The sequence below is a fragment of the Mytilus californianus genome, unplaced genomic scaffold (genome assembly GCF_021869535.1).
Source record: "Mytilus californianus isolate M0D057914Y unplaced genomic scaffold, xbMytCali1.0.p SCAF_2, whole genome shotgun sequence".
In the NCBI taxonomy this organism is placed as follows: domain Eukaryota; kingdom Metazoa; phylum Mollusca; class Bivalvia; order Mytilida; family Mytilidae; genus Mytilus; species Mytilus californianus.
This window is the reverse complement of record NW_026262668.1, coordinates 43216389-43236468: the sequence shown is the minus strand read 5'-3', so window position 1 is coordinate 43236468 and position 20080 is coordinate 43216389. Positions and strand designations below refer to the sequence as shown.

General features: G+C 43.3%; 1 protein-coding gene across 1 annotated transcript in view; it reads right to left on the bottom strand.

Annotated features, from left to right (window-relative positions):
- Positions 1-20080, bottom strand: part of LOC127728000 (mucin-16-like) — a 295239-nt gene that overhangs the window by 192449 nt on the left and 82710 nt on the right. Inside the window, exon 7 of the mRNA XM_052235153.1 lies at positions 717-19819. Within this exon, the coding sequence (XP_052091113.1) occupies positions 717-19819 (19103 nt within the window). The remainder of the gene's footprint in view (positions 1-716; positions 19820-20080) is intronic.

Below are 20080 nucleotides of genomic sequence, written 5' to 3'. Positions count from 1 at the left end.
CAAATTCTTTTCTTACATATATAGTATAAGCATGCCCTAGCAGGAAACTACCATCACAATAAGAATGAGCAAAAATGAAATAGTTGAAATTTTCGATGTTGAGTTTAGCAAGCACAATATGTTACATTTTTTTAATATTCTAGACAACTAATTATCCAGTTTATAGTCTAGACAACTAATTATCCTGTATCTGATTCTTTAAATGCCACAATTGTTGTAGCTGAACAGCCGAGAATTTCTATCCCGAGAATCTATAATGATAATAGTGCCATAATATTGGACAATAATTCATTTTGATATGTCTTAGACGACTTAAACCTAAATTCAACAAATTTCGCAAGTTATTTTATAATTATATTTCAAAGTTTTGTAACTTAGAAAAACAAAAAGGTGACGGATCCTAAAAGCGATTAGACGATACAAATCATCACTGTAAAGCTTCATGCCATATTTGAATAATTTTTTGTTCTTTAGTTACCGAGAAAAGTGTAACGGGAATGTTTATTGGAAGAACGGGCGGAAAAAGATTTGTACGGAAAAACGAGCGGCCGAAGAGCGATTTGTACGGACGAACGGACAAGCCGATGATCATTATAAAAAAACCAAGAAAATAACATTGGTTAAATATACACATATGAAATTCATTTTCTGTAATGAGTTTACTATTTTTATTTCTATCACAAAATATCAATAGGGATAATATAAAATATACGAACCTACTGATGTTTGTTCTGCATTTGTTGAGTGGGATTCAGAAGTAGTAGTTTGGTATTCAGTGGTAGTAGGCGTTTCAGTTGAAGTCGTTTGTTCTACTGTTGTGACTCCTTCCGGTGTAGTAGTGTTTTCTACAGTTGTAGTTTGTTCTCCTGTTCTTGTTTGTTCTGCAGTTGTTGAAAGGGCTTCAGACGTGCTCGTTTGGTATGCAGTGGTAGTAGAAGCATCAGTTGACGTCGTTTGTTCGAAAATTGTTGTATCTGCTTCCAAGGTAGTAGTGGCCTGTTCGGTCGTAGTTTGTTCCCTTGTTGTTGTTTGTTTTGCAGTTGTTGAAAGGGCTTCAGGAGTAGTAGTGTCCACTTCAAATGTAGTAGGAGCTTCAGTTGACGTTGTTTGTTCTACTGTTGTTGTATTTGCTTCCAAGGTAGTAGTGGCCTGTTCCGTCGTAGTTTGTTCCCTTGTTGTTGTTTGTTCTGCAGTTGTTGAAAGGGCTTCAGGAGTAGTAGTTTGCACTTCAGTAGTTGTAGGAGTTTCAGTTGAAGTCGTTTGTTCTATTGTTGTTGTGACTGCTTCTGTGGTAGTAGTGGTCTCTACCTTCGTAGTTGGTACTCCTGTTGTTGTTTGTTCTGCAGTTGTTGAAATGCCTTCAGAAGTGCTTATTTTGTATGCAGTGGTAGTAGGAGCATCAGTTGACGTTGTTTGTTCTAATATTGTTGTATCTGCTTCCGACGTTGTTGTTACTGCTTCCTTTGTAGAAGTTGCCTCTTTCGTCGTAGTTGGCGTTCCTGTTGTTTTTTGTTCTGCAGTTGTTGAAAGCGCTTCAGAAGTAGTAGCTTGCTCTACAGTGGTAGTAGGAGTTTCAGTTGAAGTCGTTTGTTCTATTGTTGTTGTGACTGCTTCTGGGGTAGTAGTGGTCTCTACTGTCGTAGTTGGTACTCCTGTTGTTGTTTGTTCTGCAGTTGTAGAAAGCGCTTCAGAAGTGCTCGTTTGGTATGCAGTGGTAGTAAGAGCATCAGTTGACGTTGTTTGTTTGATCGTTGTTGTGACTGCTTCTTGGGTAGTAGTTGCCTCTACGGTCGTAGCTGGTACTCCTGTTGTTGTTTGTTCTGCAGTTGTTGAAATGGCTTCAGAAGTTCTCGTTTGGTATGCAGTGGTAGTAGGAGCAACAGTTGACGTTGATTGTTCTATTGTAGTTGTATCTGCTTCTGGCGTTGTTGTAAATGCTTCCGTTGTAGAAGTTGCCTCTTTCGTCGTAGTTGGCGTTCCTGTTGTTGTTTGTTCTGCAGTTGTTGAAAGCGCTTCAGAAGTAGTAGCTTGCTCTACAGTGGTAGTAGGAGTTTCAGTTGACGTTGTTTGTTCTACTGTTGTTGTGACCACTTCTGTTGTAGCAGTGGCCTGTTCTGTCGTAGTTTGTGCCCCTGTTGTCGTCTGATCTACAGTTGTTGAGAGAATTTCAGAAGTTGTTTGCTCTGCAGTGGTTGTTGGAGCTTCAGTTGACGTTGTTTGTTCTACAGTAGTTGTTACTGCTTCCGTTGTAGAAGTTGTTACTTTCGTCGTAGTTGGCGCTCCTCTTGATGTTTGTTCTGCAGTTGTTGAAAGCGCTTCAGACGTAGTAGCTTGCTCTACAGTTGTAGGAAGAGTTTCAGTTGAAGTCGTTTGTTTTATTGTTGTTGTGACTGCTTCTGGGGTAGTAGAGGCCTCTACCGTCGTAGTTGGTACTCCTGTTGTTGTTTGTTCTGCAGTTGTTGAAATGGCTTCAGAAGTGCTCGTTTGGTATGCAGTGGTAGTAGGAGCATCAGTTGATGTTGTTTTTTCTACTGTTGTTGTATCTGCTTCCGAGGTAGTAGTGGCCTGTTCCATCGTAGTTTGTGCCCTTGTTGTAGTTTGTTCTGCAGTTGTTGAAAGGGCTTCAGGAGAAGTAGTTTGCTCTTCAGTGGTAGTAGGAGCTTCAGTTGACGTTGTTTGTTCAACTGTTGTTGTGACCACTTCTGTTGTAGCAGTGGCCTGTTCTGTCGTTCTTTGTACCCCTGTTGTCGTCTGATCTGCAGTTGTTGAGAGAATTTCAGAAGTTGTTGTTTGCTCTGCAGTGGTTGTTGGAGCTTCAGTTGACGTTGTTTGTTCTACAGTAGTTGTTACTGCTTCCGTTGTAGAAGTTGTCTCTATCGTCGTAGTTGGCGCTCCTGTTGATGTTTGTTCTGCAGTTGTTGAAAGCGCTTCAGACGAAGTAGCTTGCTCTACAGTTGTAATAGGAGTTTCAGTTGAAGTCGTTTGTTCTATTGTTGTTGTGACTGCGTCTGGGGTAGTAGTGGCCTCTACCGTCGTAGTTGGTACTCCTGTTGTTGTTTGTTCTGCAGTTGTTGAAATGGCTGCAGAAGTGCTCGTTTGATATGCAGTGGTAGTAGGAGCATCAGTTGACATTGTTTGTTTAATCGTTGTTGTGACTGCATCTTGGGTAGTAGTGGCCTCTACCGTCGTAGTTGGTACTCCTGTTGTTGTTTGTTCTGCAGTTGTAGAAAGCCTTTCAGAAGTGCTCGTTTGATATGCAGTGGTAGTAGGAGCATCAGTTGATGTTGTTTTTTCTACTGTTGTTGTATCTGCTTCCGAGGTTGTAGCGGCCTGTTCCGTCGTAGTTTGTGCCCTTGTTGTAGTTTGTTCTGCAGTTGTTGAAAGGGCTTCAGGAGAAGTAGTTTGCTCTTCAGTGGTAGTAGGAGCTTCAGTTGACGTTGTTTGTTCTACTGTTGTTGTGACCACTTCTGTTGTAGCAGTGGCCTGTTCTGTCGTAGTTTGTGCCCCTGTTGTCGTCTGATCTGCAGTTGTTGAGAGAATTTCAGAAGTTGTTTGCTCTGCAGTGGTTGTTGGAGCTTCAGTTGACGTTGTTTGTTTTACAGTAGTTGTTACTGCTTCCGTTGTAGAAGTTGTCTCTATCGTCGTAGTTGGCGCTCCTGTTGTTGTTAGTTCTGCAGTTGTTGAAATGCCTTCAGAAGTGCTTGTTTTGTATGCAGTGGTAGTAGGAGCATCAGTTGACGTTGTTTGTTCTATTGTAGTTGTATCTGCTTCCGACGTTGTTGTTACTGCTTCCGTTGTAGAAGTTGCCTCTTTCGTCGTAGCTGGCGTTCCTGTTGTTGTTGGTTCTGCAGTTATTGAAAGCGCTTCAGAAGTAGTAGCTTTCACTACAGTGGTAGTAGGAGTTTCAGTTGAAGTCGTTTGTTCTATTGTTGTTGTGACTGCTTCTGGGGTAGTAGTGGCCTCTACCGTCGTAGTTGGTACTCCTGTTGTTGTTTGTTCTGCAGTTGTAGAAAGCCTTTCAGAAGTGTTCGTTTGATATGCAGTGGTAGTAGGAGCATCAGTTGACGTTGTTTGTTCTATTGTTGTTGTGACTGCTTCTGGTGAAATAGTGGCTTCTACTGTCGTAGTTAGTACTCCTGTTGTTGTTTGTTCTGCAGTTGTTGAAATGGCTTCAGAAGTGCTCGTTTTGTATGCAGAGGTAATAGGATCATCAGTTGATGTTGTTTTTTCTACTGTTGTTGTATCTGCTTCCGAGGTTGTAGCGGCCTGTTCCGTCGTAGTTTGTGCCCTTGTTGTAGTTTGTTCTGCAGTTGTTGAAAGGGCTTCAGGAGAAGTAGTTTGCTCTTTAGTGGTAGTAGGAGCTTCAGTTGAAATTGTTTGTTCTACTGTTGTTGTGACCACTTCTGTTGTAGCAGTGGCCTGTTCTGTCGTAGTTTGTGCCCCTGTTGTCGTCTGATCTGCAGTTGTTGAGAGAATTTCAGAAGTTGTTTGCTCTGCAGTGGTTGTTGGAGCTTCAGTTGACGTTGTTTGTTTTACAGTAGTTGTTACTGCTTCCGTTGTAGAAGTTGTCTCTATCGTCGTAGTTGGCGCTCCTGTTGTTGTTTGTTCTGCGGTTGTTGAAAGCGCTTCATACGTAGTAGATTGCTCTACAGTTGTAATAGGAGTTTCAGTTGAAGTCGTTTGTTCTATTGTTGTTGTGACTGCGTCTGGGGTAGTAGTGGCCTCTACCGTCGTAGTTGGTACTCCTGTTGTTGTTTGTTCTGCAGTTGTTGAAATGGCTTCAGAACTGCTCGTTTCGTATGCAGTGGTAGTAGGAGCATCAGTTGATGTTGTTTTTTCTACTGTTGTTGTATCTGCTTCCGAGGTTGTAGCGGCCTGTTCCGTCGTAGTTTGTGCCCTTGTTGTAGTTTGTTCTGCAGTTGTTGAAAGGGCTTCAGGAGAAGTAGTTTGCTCTTTAGTGGTAGTAGGAGCTTCAGTTGAAATTGTTTGTTCTACTGTTGTTGTGACCACTTCTGTTGTAGCAGTGGCCTGTTCTGTCGTAGTTTGTGCCCCTGTTGTCGTCTGATCTGCAGTTGTTGAGAGAATTTCAGAAGTTGTTTGCTCTGCAGTGGTTGTTGGAGCTTCAGTTGACGTTGTTTGTTTTACAGTAGTTGTTACTGCTTCCGTTGTAGAAGTTGTCTCTATCGTCGTAGTTGGCGCTCCTGTTGTTGTTAGTTCTGCAGTTGTTGAAATGCCTTCAGAAGTGCTTGTTTTGTATGCAGTGGTAGTAGGAGCATCAGTTGACGTTGATTGTTCTATTGTTGTTGTGACTGCTTCTGGTGAAATAGTGGCTTCTACTGTCGTAGTTGGTACTCCTGTTGTTGTTTGTTCTGCAGTTGTTGAAATGGCTTCAGAAGTGCTCGTTTTGTATGCAGTGGTAATAGGATCATCAGTTGATGTTGTTTTTTCTACTGTTGTTGTATCTGCTTCCGAGGTAGTAGTGGCCTGTTCCGTCGTTGTTTGTGCCCGTGTTGTAGTTTGTTCTGCAGTTGTTGAAAGGGCTTCAGCAGAAGTAGTTTGCTCTTCAGTGGTAGTAGGAGCTTCAGTTGATGTTGTTTGTTCTACTGTTGTTGTGACCACTTCTGTTGTAGCAGTGGCCTGTTCTGTCGTAGTTTGTGCCCCTGTTGTCGTCTGATCTGCAGTTGTTGAGGGAATTCCAGAAGTTGTTGTTTGCCCTGCAGTGGTTGTTGGAGCTTCAGTTGACGTTGTTTGTTCTACAGTAGTTGTTACAGCTTCCGTTGTAAAAGTTGTCTCTATCGACGTAGTTGGTACTCCTGTTGTTGATTGTTCTGCAGTTGTTGAAATGGCTTCAGAAGTGCTCGTTTGATATACAGTGGTAGTAGGATCTTCAGTTGACGTTGTTTGTTCTACTGTTGTTGTGGCCACTTCTGTTGTAGCAGTGGCCTGTTCTGTCGTAGTTTGTGCCCCTGTTGTCGTCTGATCTGCAGTTGTTGAGAGAATTTCAGAAGTTTTTGTTTGCTCTGCAGTGGTTGTTAGAGCTTTAGTTGACGTTGTTTGTACTACAGTGGTTGTTACTTCTTCCGTTGTAGAAGTTGTCTCTATTGTCGTAGTTAGCGCTCCTGTTGTTGTAAGTTCTGCAGTTGTTGAAAGAGCTTCAGACGTAGTAGATTGCTCTACAGTTGTAGTAGGAGTTTCAGTTGAAGTCGTTTGTTCGATTGTTGTTGTGACTGCTTCTGGGGTAGTAGTGGCCTCTACCGTCGTAGTTGGTACTCCTGTTGTTGTTTGTTCTGCAGTTGTAGAAAGCGCTTCAGCAGTGCTCGTTTGATATGCAGTGGTAGTAGGAGCATCAGTTGACATTGTTTGTTTAATCGTTGTTGTGACTGCATCTTGGGTAGTAGTGGCCTCTATCGTCGTAGTTGGTACTCCTGTTGTTGTTTGTTCTGCAGTTGTAGAAAGCCTTTCAGAAGTGCTCGTTTGATATGCAGTGGTAGTAGGAGCATCAGTTGACGTTGTTTGTTCTATTGTTGTTGTGACTGCTTCTGGTGAAGTAGTGGCTTCTACTGTCGTAGTTGGTACTCCTGTTGTTGTTTGTTCTGCAGTTGTTGAAATGGCTTCAGAAGTGCTCGTTTCGTATGCAGTGGTAATAGGATCTTCAGTTGATGTTGTTTTTTCTACTGTTGTTGTATCTGCTTCCGAGGTAGTAGTGGCCTGTTCCGTCGTTGTTTGTGCCCGTGTTGTAGTTTGTTCTGCAGTTGTTGAAAGGGCTTCAGCAGAAGTAGTTTGCTCTTCAGTGGTAGTAGGAGCTTCAGTTGACGTTGTTTGTTCTACTGTTGTTGTGACCACTTCTGTTGTAGCAGTGGCCTGTTCTGTCGTAGTTTGTGCCCCTGTTGTCGTCTGATCTGCAATTGTTGAGAGAATTCCAGAAGTTGTTGTTTGCCCTGCAGTGGTTGTTGGAGCTTCAGTTGACGTTGTTTGTTCTACAGTAGTTGTTACTGCTTCCGTTGTAAAAGTTGTCTCTATCGACGTAGTTGGTACTCCTGTTGTTGATTGTTCTGCAGTTGTTGAAATGGCTTCAGAAGTGCTCGTTTGATATACAGTGGTAGTAGGATCTTCAGTTGACGCTGTGTGTTCTACTGTTGTTGTGGCCACTTCTGTTGTAGCAGTGGCCTGTTCTGTCGTAGTTTGTGCCCCTGTTGTCGTCTGATCTGCAGTTGTTGAGAGAATTTCAGAAGTTTTTGTTTGCTCTGCAGTGGTTGTTGGAGCTTTAGTTGACGTTGTTTGTACTACAGTGGTTGTTACTTCTTCCGTTGTAGAAGTTGTCTCTATTGTCGTAGTTGGCGCTCCTGTTGTTGTTAGTTCTGCAGTTGTTGAAAGAGCTTCAGAGGTAGTAGATTGCTCTACAGTTGTAGTAGGAGTTTCAGTTGAAGTCGTTTGTTCTATTGTTGTTGTGACTGCTTCTGGGGTAGTAGTGGCCTCTACCGTCGTAGTTGGTACTCCTGTTGTTGTTTGTTCTGCAGTTGTAGAAAGCGCTTCAGCAGTGCTCGTTTGATATGCAGTGGTAGTAGTAGCATCAGTTGACATTGTTTGTTTAATCGTTGTTGTGACTGCATCTTGGGTAGTAGTGGCCTCTACCGTCGTAGTTGGTACTCCTGTTGTTGTTTGTTCTGCAGTTGTAGAAAGCCTTTCAGAAGTGCTCGTTTGATATGCAGTGGTAGTAGGAGCATCAGTTGACGTTGTTTGTTCTATTGTTGTTGTGACTGCTTCTGGTGAAGTAGTGGCTTCTACTGTCGTAGTTGGTACTCCTGTTGTTGTTTGTTCTGCAGTTGTTGAAATGGCTTCAGAAGTGCTCGTTTCGTATGCAGTGGTAATAGGATCATCAGTTGATGTTGTTTTTTCTACTGTTGTTGTATCTGCTTCCGAGGTAGTAGTGGCCTGTTCCGTCGTTGTTTGTGTCCGTGTTGTAGTTTGTTCTGCAGTTGTTGAAAGGGCTTCAGCAGAAGTAGTTTGCTCTTCAGTGGTAGTAGGAGCTTCAGTTGACGTTGTTTGTTCTACTGTTGTTGTGACCACTTCTGTTGTAGCAGTGGCCTGTTCTGTCGTAGTTTGTGCCCCTGTTGTCGTCTGATCTGCAGTTGTTGAGAGAATTCCAGAAGTTGTTGTTTGCCCTGCAGTGGTTGTTGGAGCTTCAGTTGACGTTGTTTGTTCTACAGTAGTTGTTACTGCTTCCGTTGTAAAAGTTGTCTCTATCGACGTAGTTGGTACTCCTGTTGTTGATTGTTCTGCAGTTGTTGAAATGACTTCAGAAGTGCTCGTTTGATATACAGTGGTAGTAGGATCTTCAGTTGACGTTGTTTGTTCTACTGTTGTTGTGGCCACTTCTGTTGTAGCAGTGGCCTGTTCTGTCGTAGTTTGTGCCCCTGTTGTCGTCTGATCTGCAGTTGTTGAGAGAATTTCAGAAGTTTTTGTTTGCTCTGCAGTGGTTGTTGGAGCTTTAGTTGACGTTGTTTGTACTACAGTGGTTGTTACTTCTTCCGTTGTAGAAGTTGTCTCTATTGTCGTAGTTGGCGCTCCTGTTGTTGTTAGTTCTGCAGTTGTTGAAAGAACTTCAGACGTAGTAGATTGCTCTACAGTTGTAGTAGGAGTTTCAGTTGAAGTCGTTTGTTCTATTGTTGTTGTGACTGCTTCTGGGGTAGTAGTGGCCTCTACCGTCGTAGTTGGTACTCCTGTTGTTGTTTGTTCTGCAGTTGTAGAAAGCCTTTCAGAAGTGCTCGTTTGATATGCAGTGGTAGTAGGAGCATCAGTTGACGTTGTTTGTTCTATTGTTGTTGTGACTGCTTCTGGTGAACTAGTGGCTTCTACTGTCGTTGTTGGTACTCCTGTTGTTGTTTGTTCTGCAGTTGTAGAAAGCCTTTCAGAAGTGCTCGTTTGATATGCAGTGGTAGTAGGAGCATCAGTTGACATTGTTTGTTTAATCGTTGTTGTGACTGCATCTTGGGTAGTAGTGGCCTCTACCGTCGTAGTTGGTACTCCTGTTGTTGTTTGTTCTGCAGTTGTAGAAAGCCTTTCAGAAGTGCTCGTTTGATATGCAGTGGTAGTAGGAGCATCAGTTGACGTTGTTTGTTCTATTGTTGTTGTGACTGCTTCTGGTGAAGTAGTGGCTTCTACTGTCGTAGTTGGTACTCCTGTTGTTGTTTGTTCTGCAGTTGTTGAAATGGCTTCAGAAGTGCTCGTTTCGTATGCAGTGGTAATAGGATCTTCAGTTGATGTTGTTTTTTCTACTGTTGTTGTATCTGCTTCCGAGGTAGTAGTGGCCTGTTCCGTCGTTGTTTGTGCCCGTGTTGTAGTTTGTTCTGCAGTTGTTGAAAGGGCTTCAGCAGAAGTAGTTTGCTCTTCAGTGGTAGTAGGAGCTTCAGTTGACGTTGTTTGTTCTACTGTTGTTGTGACCACTTCTGTTGTAGCAGTGGCCTGTTCTGTCGTAGTTTGTGCCCCTGTTGTCGTCTGATCTGCAATTGTTGAGAGAATTCCAGAAGTTGTTGTTTGCCCTGCAGTGGTTGTTGGAGCTTCAGTTGACGTTGTTTGTTCTACAGTAGTTGTTACTGCTTCCGTTGTAAAAGTTGTCTCTATCGACGTAGTTGGTACTCCTGTTGTTGATTGTTCTGCAGTTGTTGAAATGGCTTCAGAAGTGCTCGTTTGATATACAGTGGTAGTAGGATCTTCAGTTGACGCTGTGTGTTCTACTGTTGTTGTGGCCACTTCTGTTGTAGCAGTGGCCTGTTCTGTCGTAGTTTGTGCCCCTGTTGTCGTCTGATCTGCAGTTGTTGAGAGAATTTCAGAAGTTTTTGTTTGCTCTGCAGTGGTTGTTGGAGCTTTAGTTGACGTTGTTTGTACTACAGTGGTTGTTACTTCTTCCGTTGTAGAAGTTGTCTCTATTGTCGTAGTTGGCGCTCCTGTTGTTGTTAGTTCTGCAGTTGTTGAAAGAGCTTCAGAGGTAGTAGATTGCTCTACAGTTGTAGTAGGAGTTTCAGTTGAAGTCGTTTGTTCTATTGTTGTTGTGACTGCTTCTGGGGTAGTAGTGGCCTCTACCGTCGTAGTTGGTACTCCTGTTGTTGTTTGTTCTGCAGTTGTAGAAAGCGCTTCAGCAGTGCTCGTTTGATATGCAGTGGTAGTAGTAGCATCAGTTGACATTGTTTGTTTAATCGTTGTTGTGACTGCATCTTGGGTAGTAGTGGCCTCTACCGTCGTAGTTGGTACTCCTGTTGTTGTTTGTTCTGCAGTTGTAGAAAGCCTTTCAGAAGTGCTCGTTTGATATGCAGTGGTAGTAGGAGCATCAGTTGACGTTGTTTGTTCTATTGTTGTTGTGACTGCTTCTGGTGAAGTAGTGGCTTCTACTGTCGTAGTTGGTACTCCTGTTGTTGTTTGTTCTGCAGTTGTTGAAATGGCTTCAGAAGTGCTCGTTTCGTATGCAGTGGTAATAGGATCATCAGTTGATGTTGTTTTTTCTACTGTTGTTGTATCTGCTTCCGAGGTAGTAGTGGCCTGTTCCGTCGTTGTTTGTGTCCGTGTTGTAGTTTGTTCTGCAGTTGTTGAAAGGGCTTCAGCAGAAGTAGTTTGCTCTTCAGTGGTAGTAGGAGCTTCAGTTGACGTTGTTTGTTCTACTGTTGTTGTGACCACTTCTGTTGTAGCAGTGGCCTGTTCTGTCGTAGTTTGTGCCCCTGTTGTCGTCTGATCTGCAGTTGTTGAGAGAATTCCAGAAGTTGTTGTTTGCCCTGCAGTGGTTGTTGGAGCTTCAGTTGACGTTGTTTGTTCTACAGTAGTTGTTACTGCTTCCGTTGTAAAAGTTGTCTCTATCGACGTAGTTGGTACTCCTGTTGTTGATTGTTCTGCAGTTGTTGAAATGACTTCAGAAGTGCTCGTTTGATATACAGTGGTAGTAGGATCTTCAGTTGACGTTGTTTGTTCTACTGTTGTTGTGGCCACTTCTGTTGTAGCAGTGGCCTGTTCTGTCGTAGTTTGTGCCCCTGTTGTCGTCTGATCTGCAGTTGTTGAGAGAATTTCAGAAGTTTTTGTTTGCTCTGCAGTGGTTGTTGGAGCTTTAGTTGACGTTGTTTGTACTACAGTGGTTGTTACTTCTTCCGTTGTAGAAGTTGTCTCTATTGTCGTAGTTGGCGCTCCTGTTGTTGTTAGTTCTGCAGTTGTTGAAAGAACTTCAGACGTAGTAGATTGCTCTACAGTTGTAGTAGGAGTTTCAGTTGAAGTCGTTTGTTCTATTGTTGTTGTGACTGCTTCTGGGGTAGTAGTGGCCTCTACCGTCGTAGTTGGTACTCCTGTTGTTGTTTGTTCTGCAGTTGTAGAAAGCCTTTCAGAAGTGCTCGTTTGATATGCAGTGGTAGTAGGAGCATCAGTTGACGTTGTTTGTTCTATTGTTGTTGTGACTGCTTCTGGTGAACTAGTGGCTTCTACTGTCGTTGTTGGTACTCCTGTTGTTGTTTGTTCTGCAGTTGTAGAAAGCCTTTCAGAAGTGCTCGTTTGATATGCAGTGGTAGTAGGAGCATCAGTTGACATTGTTTGTTTAATCGTTGTTGTGACTGCATCTTGGGTAGTAGTGGCCTCTACCGTCGTAGTTGGTACTCCTGTTGTTGTTTGTTCTGCAGTTGTAGAAAGCCTTTCAGAAGTGCTCGTTTGATATGCAGTGGTAGTAGGAGCATCAGTTGACGTTGTTTGTTCTATTGTTGTTGTGACTGCTTCTGGTGAAGTAGTGGCTTCTACTGTCGTAGTTGGTACTCCTGTTGTTGTTTGTTCTGCAGTTGTTGAAATGGCTTCAGAAGTGCTCGTTTCGTATGCAGTGGTAATAGGATCATCAGTTGATGTTGGTTTTTCTACTGTTGTTGTATCTGCTTCCGAGGTAGTAGTGGCCTGTTCCGTCGTTGTTTGTGTCCGTGTTGTAGTTTGTTCTGCAGTTGTTGAAAGGGCTTCAGCAGAAGTAGTTTGCTCTTCAGTGGTAGTAGGAGCTTCAGTTGACGTTGTTTGTTCTACTGTTGTTGTGACCACTTCTGTTGTAGCAGTGGCCTGTTCTGTCGTAGTTTGTGCCCCTGTTGTCGTCTGATCTGCAGTTGTTGAGAGAATTCCAGAAGTTGTTGTTTGCCCTGCAGTGGTTGTTGGAGCTTCAGTTGACGTTGTTTGTTCTACAGTAGTTGTTACTGCTTCCGTTGTAAAAGTTGTCTCTATCGACGTAGTTGGTAATCCTGTTGTTGATTGTTCTGCAGTTGTTGAAATGACTTCAGAAGTGCTCGTTTGATATACAGTGGTAGTAGGATCTTCAGTTGACGTTGTTTGTTCTACTGTTGTTGTGGCCACTTCTGTTGTAGCAGTGGCCTGTTCTGTCGTAGTTTGTGCCCCTGTTGTCGTCTGATCTGCAGTTGTTGAGAGAATTTCAGAAGTTTTTGTTTGCTCTGCAGTGGTTGTTGGAGCTTTAGTTGACGTTGTTTGTACTACAGTGGTTGTTACTTCTTCCGTTGTAGAAGTTGTCTCTATTGTCGTAGTTGGCGCTCCTGTTGTTGTTAGTTCTGCAGTTGTTGAAAGAGCTTCAGACGTAGTAGATTGCTCTACAGTTGTAGTAGGAGTTTCAGTTGAAGTCGTTTGTTCTATTGTTGTTGTGACTGCTTCTGGGGTAGTAGTGGCCTCTACCGTCGTAGTTGGTACTCCTGTTGTTGTTTGTTCTGCAGTTGTAGAAAGCGCTTCAGCAGTGCTCGTTTGATATGCAGTGGTAGTAGTAGCATCAGTTGACATTGTTTGTTTAATCGTTGTTGTGACTGCATCTTGGGTAGTAGTGGCCTCTACCGTCGTAGTTGGTACTCCTGTTGTTGTTTGTTCTGCAGTTGTAGAAAGCCTTTCAGAAGTGCTCGTTTGATATGCAGTGGTAGTAGGAGCATCAGTTGACGTTGTTTGTTCTATTGTTGTTGTGACTGCTTCTGGTGAAGTAGTGGCTTCTACTGTCGTAGTTGGTACTCCTGTTGTTGTTTGTTCTGCAGTTGTTGAAATGGCTTCAGAAGTGCTCGTTTCGTATGCAGTGGTAATAGGATCATCAGTTGATGTTGTTTTTTCTACTGTTGTTGTATCTGCTTCCGAGGTAGTAGTGGCCTGTTCCGTCGTTGTTTGTGTCCGTGTTGTAGTTTGTTCTGCAGTTGTTGAAAGGGCTTCAGCAGAAGTAGTTTGCTCTTCAGTGGTAGTAGGAGCTTCAGTTGACGTTGTTTGTTCTACTGTTGTTGTGACCACTTCTGTTGTAGCAGTGGCCTGTTCTGTCGTAGTTTGTGCCCCTGTTGTCGTCTGATCTGCAGTTGTTGAGAGAATTCCAGAAGTTGTTGTTTGCCCTGCAGTGGTTGTTGGAGCTTCAGTTGACGTTGTTTGTTCTACAGTAGTTGTTACTGCTTCCGTTGTAAAAGTTGTCTCTATCGACGTAGTTGGTACTCCTGTTGTTGATTGTTCTGCAGTTGTTGAAATGACTTCAGAAGTGCTCGTTTGATATACAGTGGTAGTAGGATCTTCAGTTGACGTTGTTTGTTCTACTGTTGTTGTGGCCACTTCTGTTGTAGCAGTGGCCTGTTCTGTCGTAGTTTGTGCCCCTGTTGTCGTCTGATCTGCAGTTGTTGAGAGAATTTCAGAAGTTTTTGTTTGCTCTGCAGTGGTTGTTGGAGCTTTAGTTGACGTTGTTTGTACTACAGTGGTTGTTACTTCTTCCGTTGTAGAAGTTGTCTCTATTGTCGTAGTTGGCGCTCCTGTTGTTGTTAGTTCTGCAGTTGTTGAAAGAACTTCAGACGTAGTAGATTGCTCTACAGTTGTAGTAGGAGTTTCAGTTGAAGTCGTTTGTTCTATTGTTGTTGTGACTGCTTCTGGGGTAGTAGTGGCCTCTACCGTCGTAGTTGGTACTCCTGTTGTTGTTTGTTCTGCAGTTGTAGAAAGCCTTTCAGAAGTGCTCGTTTGATATGCAGTGGTAGTAGGAGCATCAGTTGACGTTGTTTGTTCTATTGTTGTTGTGACTGCTTCTGGTGAACTAGTGGCTTCTACTGTCGTTGTTGGTACTCCTGTTGTTGTTTGTTCTGCAGTTGTAGAAAGCCTTTCAGAAGTGCTCGTTTGATATGCAGTGGTAGTAGGAGCATCAGTTGACATTGTTTGTTTAATCGTTGTTGTGACTGCATCTTGGGTAGTAGTGGCCTCTACCGTCGTAGTTGGTACTCCTGTTGTTGTTTGTTCTGCAGTTGTAGAAAGCCTTTCAGAAGTGCTCGTTTGATATGCAGTGGTAGAAGAAGCATCAGTTGACGTTGTTTGTTCTATTGTTGTTGTGACTGCTTCTGGTGAAGTAGTGGCTTCTACTGTCGTAGTTGGTACTCCTGTTGTTGTTTGTTCTGCAGTTGTTGAAATGGCTTCAGAAGTGCTCGTTTCGTATGCAGTGGTAATAGGATCATCAGTTGATGTTGTTTTTTCTACTGTTGTTGTATCTGCTTCCGAGGTAGTAGTGGCCTGTTCCGTCGTTGTTTGTGTCCGTGTTGTAGTTTGTTCTGCAGTTGTTGAAAGGGCTTCAGCAGAAGTAGTTTGCTCTTCAGTGGTAGTAGGAGCTTCAGTTGACGTTGTTTGTTCTACTGTTGTTGTGACCACTTCTGTTGTAGCAGTGGCCTGTTCTGTCGTAGTTTCTGCCCCTGTTGTCGTCTCATCTGCAGTTGTTGAGAGAATTCCAGAAGTTGTTGTTTGCCCTGCAGTGGTTGTTGGAGCTTCAGTTGACGTTGTTTGTTTTACAGTAGTTGTTACTGCTTCCGTTGTAAAAGTTGTCTCTATCGACGTAGTTGGTACTCCTGTTGTTGATTGTTCTGCAGTTGTTGAAATGACTTCAGAAGTGCTCGTTTGATATACAGTGGTAGTAGGATCTTCAGTTGACGTTGTTTGTTCTACTGTTGTTGTGGCCACTTCTGTTGTAGCAGTGGCCTGTTCTGTCGTAGTTTGTGCCCCTGTTGTCGTCTGATCTGCAGTTGTTGAGAGAATTTCAGAAGTTTTTGTTTGCTCTGCAGTGGTTGTTGGAGCTTTAGTTGACGTTGTTTGTACTACAGTGGTTGTTACTTCTTCCGTTGTAGAAGTTGTCTCTATTGTCGTAGTTGGCGCTCCTGTTGTTGTTAGTTCTGCAGTTGTTGAAAGAACTTCAGACGTAGTAGATTGCTCTACAGTTGTAGTAGGAGTTTCAGTTGAAGTCGTTTGTTCTATTGTTGTTGTGACTGCTTCTGGGGTAGTAGTGGCCTCTACCGTCGTAGTTGGTACTCCTGTTGTTGTTTGTTCTGCAGTTGTAGAAAGCCTTTCAGAAGTGCTCGTTTGATATGCAGTGGTAGTAGGAGCATCAGTTGACGTTGTTTGTTCTATTGTTGTTGTGACTGCTTCTGGTGAACTAGTGGCTTCTACTGTCGTAGTTGGTACTCCTGTTGTTGTTTGTTCTGCAGTTGTTGAAATGGCTTCAGAAGTGCTCGTTTCGTATGCAGTGGTAATAGGATCATCAGTTGATGTTGTTTTTTCTACTGTTGTTGTATCTGCTTCCGAGGTAGTAGTGGCCTGTTCCGTCGTTGTTTGTGTCCGTGTTGTAGTTTGTTCTGCAGTTGTTGAAAGGGCTTCAGCAGAAGTAGTTTGCTCTTCAGTGGTAGTAGGAGCTTCAGTTGACGTTGTTTGTTCTACTGTTGTTGTGACCACTTCTGTTGTAGCAGTGGCCTGTTCTGTCGTAGTTTGTGGCCCTGTTGTCGTCTGATCTGCAGTTGTTGAGAGAATTCCAGAAGTTGTTGTTTGCCCTGCAGTGGTTGTTGGAGCTTCAGTTGACGTTGTTTGTTCTACAGTAGTTGTTACTGCTTCCGTTGTAAAAGTTGTCTCTATCGACGTAGTTGGTACTCCTGTTGTTGATTGTTCTGCAGTTGTTGAAATGACTTCAGAAGTGCTCGTTTGATATACAGTGGTAGTAGGATCTTCAGTTGACGTTGTTTGTTCTACTGTTGTTGTGGCCACTTCTGTTGTAGCAGTGGCCTGTTCTGTCGTAGTTTGTGCCCCTGTTGTCGTCTGATCTGCAGTTGTTGAGAGAATTTCAGAAGTTTTTGTTTGCTCTGCAGTGGTTGTTGGAGCTTTAGTTGACGTTGTTTGTACTACAGTGGTTGTTACTTCTTCCGTTGTAGAAGTTGTCTCTATTGTCGTAGTTAGCGCTCCTGTTGTTGTTAGTTCTGCAGTTGTTGAAAGAGCTTCAGACGTAGTAGATTGCTCTACAGTTGTAATAGGAGTTTCAGTTGAAGTCGTTTGTTCTATTGTTGTTGTGACTGCTTCTGGGGTAGTAGTGGCCTCTACCGTCGTAGTTGGTACTCCTGTTGTTGTTTGTTCTGCAGTTGTAGAAAGCGCTTCAGCAGTGCTCGTTTGATATGCAGTGGTAGTAGGAGCATCAGTTGACATTGTTTGTTTAATCGTTGTTGTGACTGCATCTTGGGTAGTAGTGGCCTCTACCGTCGTAGTTGGTACTCCTGTTGTTGTTTGTTCTGCAGTTGTAGAAAGCCTTTCAGAAGTGCTCGTTTGATATGCAGTGGTAGAAGAAGCATCAGTTGACGTTGTTTGTTCTATTGTTGTTGTGACTGCTTCTGGTGAAGTAGTGGCTTCTACTGTCGTAGTTGGTACTCCTGTTGTTGTTTGTTCTGCAGTTGTTGAAATGGCTTCAGAAGTGCTCGTTTCGTATGCAGTGGTAATAGGATCATCAGTTGATGTTGTTTTTTCTACTGTTGTTGTATCTGCTTCCGAGGTAGTAGTGGCCTGTTCCGTCGTTGTTTGTGTCCGTGTTGTAGTTTGTTCTGCAGTTGTTGAAAGGGCTTCAGCAGAAGTAGTTTGCTCTTCAGTGGTAGTAGGAGCTTCAGTTGACGTTGTTTGTTCTACTGTTGTTGTGACCACTTCTGTTGTAGCAGTGGCCTGTTCTGTCGTAGTTTCTGCCCCTGTTGTCGTCTCATCTGCAGTTGTTGAGAGAATTCCAGAAGTTGTTGTTTGCCCTGCAGTGGTTGTTGGAGCTTCAGTTGACGTTGTTTGTTCTACAGTAGTTGTTACTGCTTCCGTTGTAAAAGTTGTCTCTATCGACGTAGTTGGTACTCCTGTTGTTGATTGTTCTGCAGTTGTTGAAATGACTTCAGAAGTGCTCGTTTGATATACAGTGGTAGTAGGATCTTCAGTTGATGTTGTTTTTTCTACTGTTGTTGTATCTGCTTCCGAGGTAGTAGTGGCCTGTTCCGTCGTTGTTTGTGTCCGTGTTGTTGTTTGTTCTGCAGTTGTTGAAAGGGCTTCAGCAGAAGTAGTTTGCTCTTCAGTGGTAGTAGGAGCTTCAGTTGACGTTGTTTGTTCTACTGTTGTTGTGACCACTTCTGTTGTAGCAGTGGTCTGTTCTGTCGTAGTTTGTGCCCCTGTTGTCGTCTGATCTGCAGTTGTTGAGAGAATTTCAGAAGTTTTTGTTTGCTCTGCAGTGGTTGTTGGAGCTTTAGTTGACGTTGTTTGTACTACAGTGGTTGTTACTTCTTTCGTTGTAGAAGTTGTCTCTATTGTCGGAGTTGGCGCTCCTGTTGTTGTTAGTTCTGCAGTTGTTGAAAGAGCTTCAGACGTAGTAGATTGCTCTACAGTTGTAGTAGGAGTTTCAGTTGAAGTCGTTTGTTCTATTGTTGTTGTGACTGCTTCTGGGGTAGTAGTGGCCTCTACCGTCGTAGTTGGTACTCCTGTTGTTGTTTGTTCTGCAGTTGTAGAAAGCGCTTCAGCAGTGCTCGTTTGATATGCAGTGGTAGTAGGAGCATCAGTTGACATTGTTTGTTTAATCGTTGTTGTGACTGCATCTTGGGTAGTAGTGGCCTCTACCGTCGTAGTTGGTACTCCTGTTGTTGTTTGTTCTGCAGTTGTAGAAAGCCTTTCAGAAGTGCTCGTTTGATATGCAGTGGTAGTAGGAGCATCAGTTGACGTTGTTTGTTCTATTGTTGTTGTGACTGCTTCTGGTGAAGTAGTGGCTTCTACTGTCGTAGTTGGTACTCCTGTTGTTGTTTGTTCTGCAGTTGTTGAAATGGCTTCAGAAGTGCTCGTTTCGTATGCAGTGGTAATAGGATCATCAGTTGATGTTGTTTTTTCTACTGTTGTTGTATCTGCTTCCGAGGTAGTAGTGGCCTGTTCCGTCGTTGTTTGTGTCCGTGTTGTAGTTTGTTCTGCAGTTGTTGAAAGGGCTTCAGCAGAAGTAGTTTTCTCTTCAGTGGTAGTAGGAGCTTCAGTTGACGTTGTTTTTTCTACTGTTGTTGTGACCACTTCTGTTGTAGCAGTGGCCTGTTCTGTCGTAGTTTCTGCCCCTGTTGTCGTCTCATCTGCAGTTGTTGAGAGAATTCCAGAAGTTGTTGTTTGCCCTGCAGTGGTTGTTGGAGCTTCAGTTGACGTTGTTTGTTCTACAGTAGTTGTTACTGCTTCCGTTGTAAAAGTTGTCTCTATCGACGTAGTTGGTACTCCTGTTGTTGATTGTTCTGCAGTTGTTGAAATGACTTCAGAAGTGCTCGTTTGATATACAGTGGTAGTAGGATCTTCAGTTGATGTTGTTTTTTCTACTGTTGTTGTATCTGCTTCCGAGGTAGTAGTGGCCTGTTCCGTCGTTGTTTGTGTCCGTGTTGTTGTTTGTTCTGCAGTTGTTGAAAGGGCTTCAGCAGAAGTAGTTTGCTCTTCAGTGGTAGTAGGAGCTTCAGTTGACGTTGTTTGTTCTACTGTTGTTGTGACCACTTCTGTTGTAGCAGTGGTCTGTTCTGTCGTAGTTTGTGCCCCTGTTGTCGTCTGATCTGCAGTTGTTGAGAGAATTTCAGAAGTTTTTGTTTGCTCTGCAGTGGTTGTTGGAGCTTTAGTTGACGTTGTTTGTACTACAGTGGTTGTTACTTCTTCCGTTGTAGAAGTTGTCTCTATTGTCGTAGTTGGCGCTCCTGTTGTTGTTAGTTCTGCAGTTGTTGAAAGAGCTTCAGACGTAGTAGATTGCTCTACAGTTGTAGTAGGAGTTTCAGTTGAAGTCGTTTGTTCTATTGTTGTTGTGACTGCTTCTGGGGTAGTAGTGGCCTCTACCGTCGTAGTTGGTACTCCTGTTGTTGTTTGTTCTGCAGTTGTAGAAAGCGCTTCAGCAGTGCTCGTTTGATATGCAGTGGTAGTAGGAGCATCAGTTGACATTGTTTGTTTAATCGTTGTTGTGACTGCATCTTGGGTAGTAGTGGCCTCTACCGTCGTAGTTGGTACTCCTGTTGTTGTTTGTTCTGCAGTTGTAGAAAGCCTTTCAGAAGTGCTCGTTTGATATGCAGTGGTAGTAGGAGCATCAGTTGACGTTGTTTGTTCTATTGTTGTTGTGACTGCTTCTGGTGAAGTAGTGGCTTCTACTGTCGTAGTTGGTACTCCTGTTGTTGTTTGTTCTGCAGTTGTTGAAATGGCTTCAGAAGTGCTCGTTTCGTATGCAGTGGTAATAGGATCATCAGTTGATGTTGTTTTTTCTACTGTTGTTGTATCTGCTTCCGAGGTAGTAGTGGCCTGTTCCGTCGTTGTTTGTGTCCGTGTTGTAGTTTGTTCTGCAGTTGTTGAAAGGGCTTCAGCAGAAGTAGTTTGCTCTTCAGTGGTAGTAGGAGCTTCAGTTGACGTTGTTTGTTCTACTGTTGTTGTGACCACTTCTGTTGTAGCAGTGGACTGTTCTGTCGTAGTTTGTGCCCCTGTTGTCGTCTGATCTGCAGTTGTTGAGCGAATTCCAGAAGTTGTTGTTTGCCCTGCAGTGGTTGTTGGAGCTTCAGTTGACCTTGTTTGTTCTACAGTAGTTGTTACTGCTTCCGTTGTAAAAGTTGTCTCTATCGACGTAGTTGGTACTCCTGTTGTTGATTGTTCTGCAGTTGTTGAAATGGCTTCAGAAGTGCTCGTTTGATATACAGTGGTAGTAGGATCTTCAGTTGACGTTGTTTTTTCTACTGTTGTTGTATCTGCTTCCGAGGTAGTAGTGGCCTGTTCCGTCGTTGTTTGTGTCCGTGTTGTTGTTTGTTCTGCAGTTGTTGAAAGGGCTTCA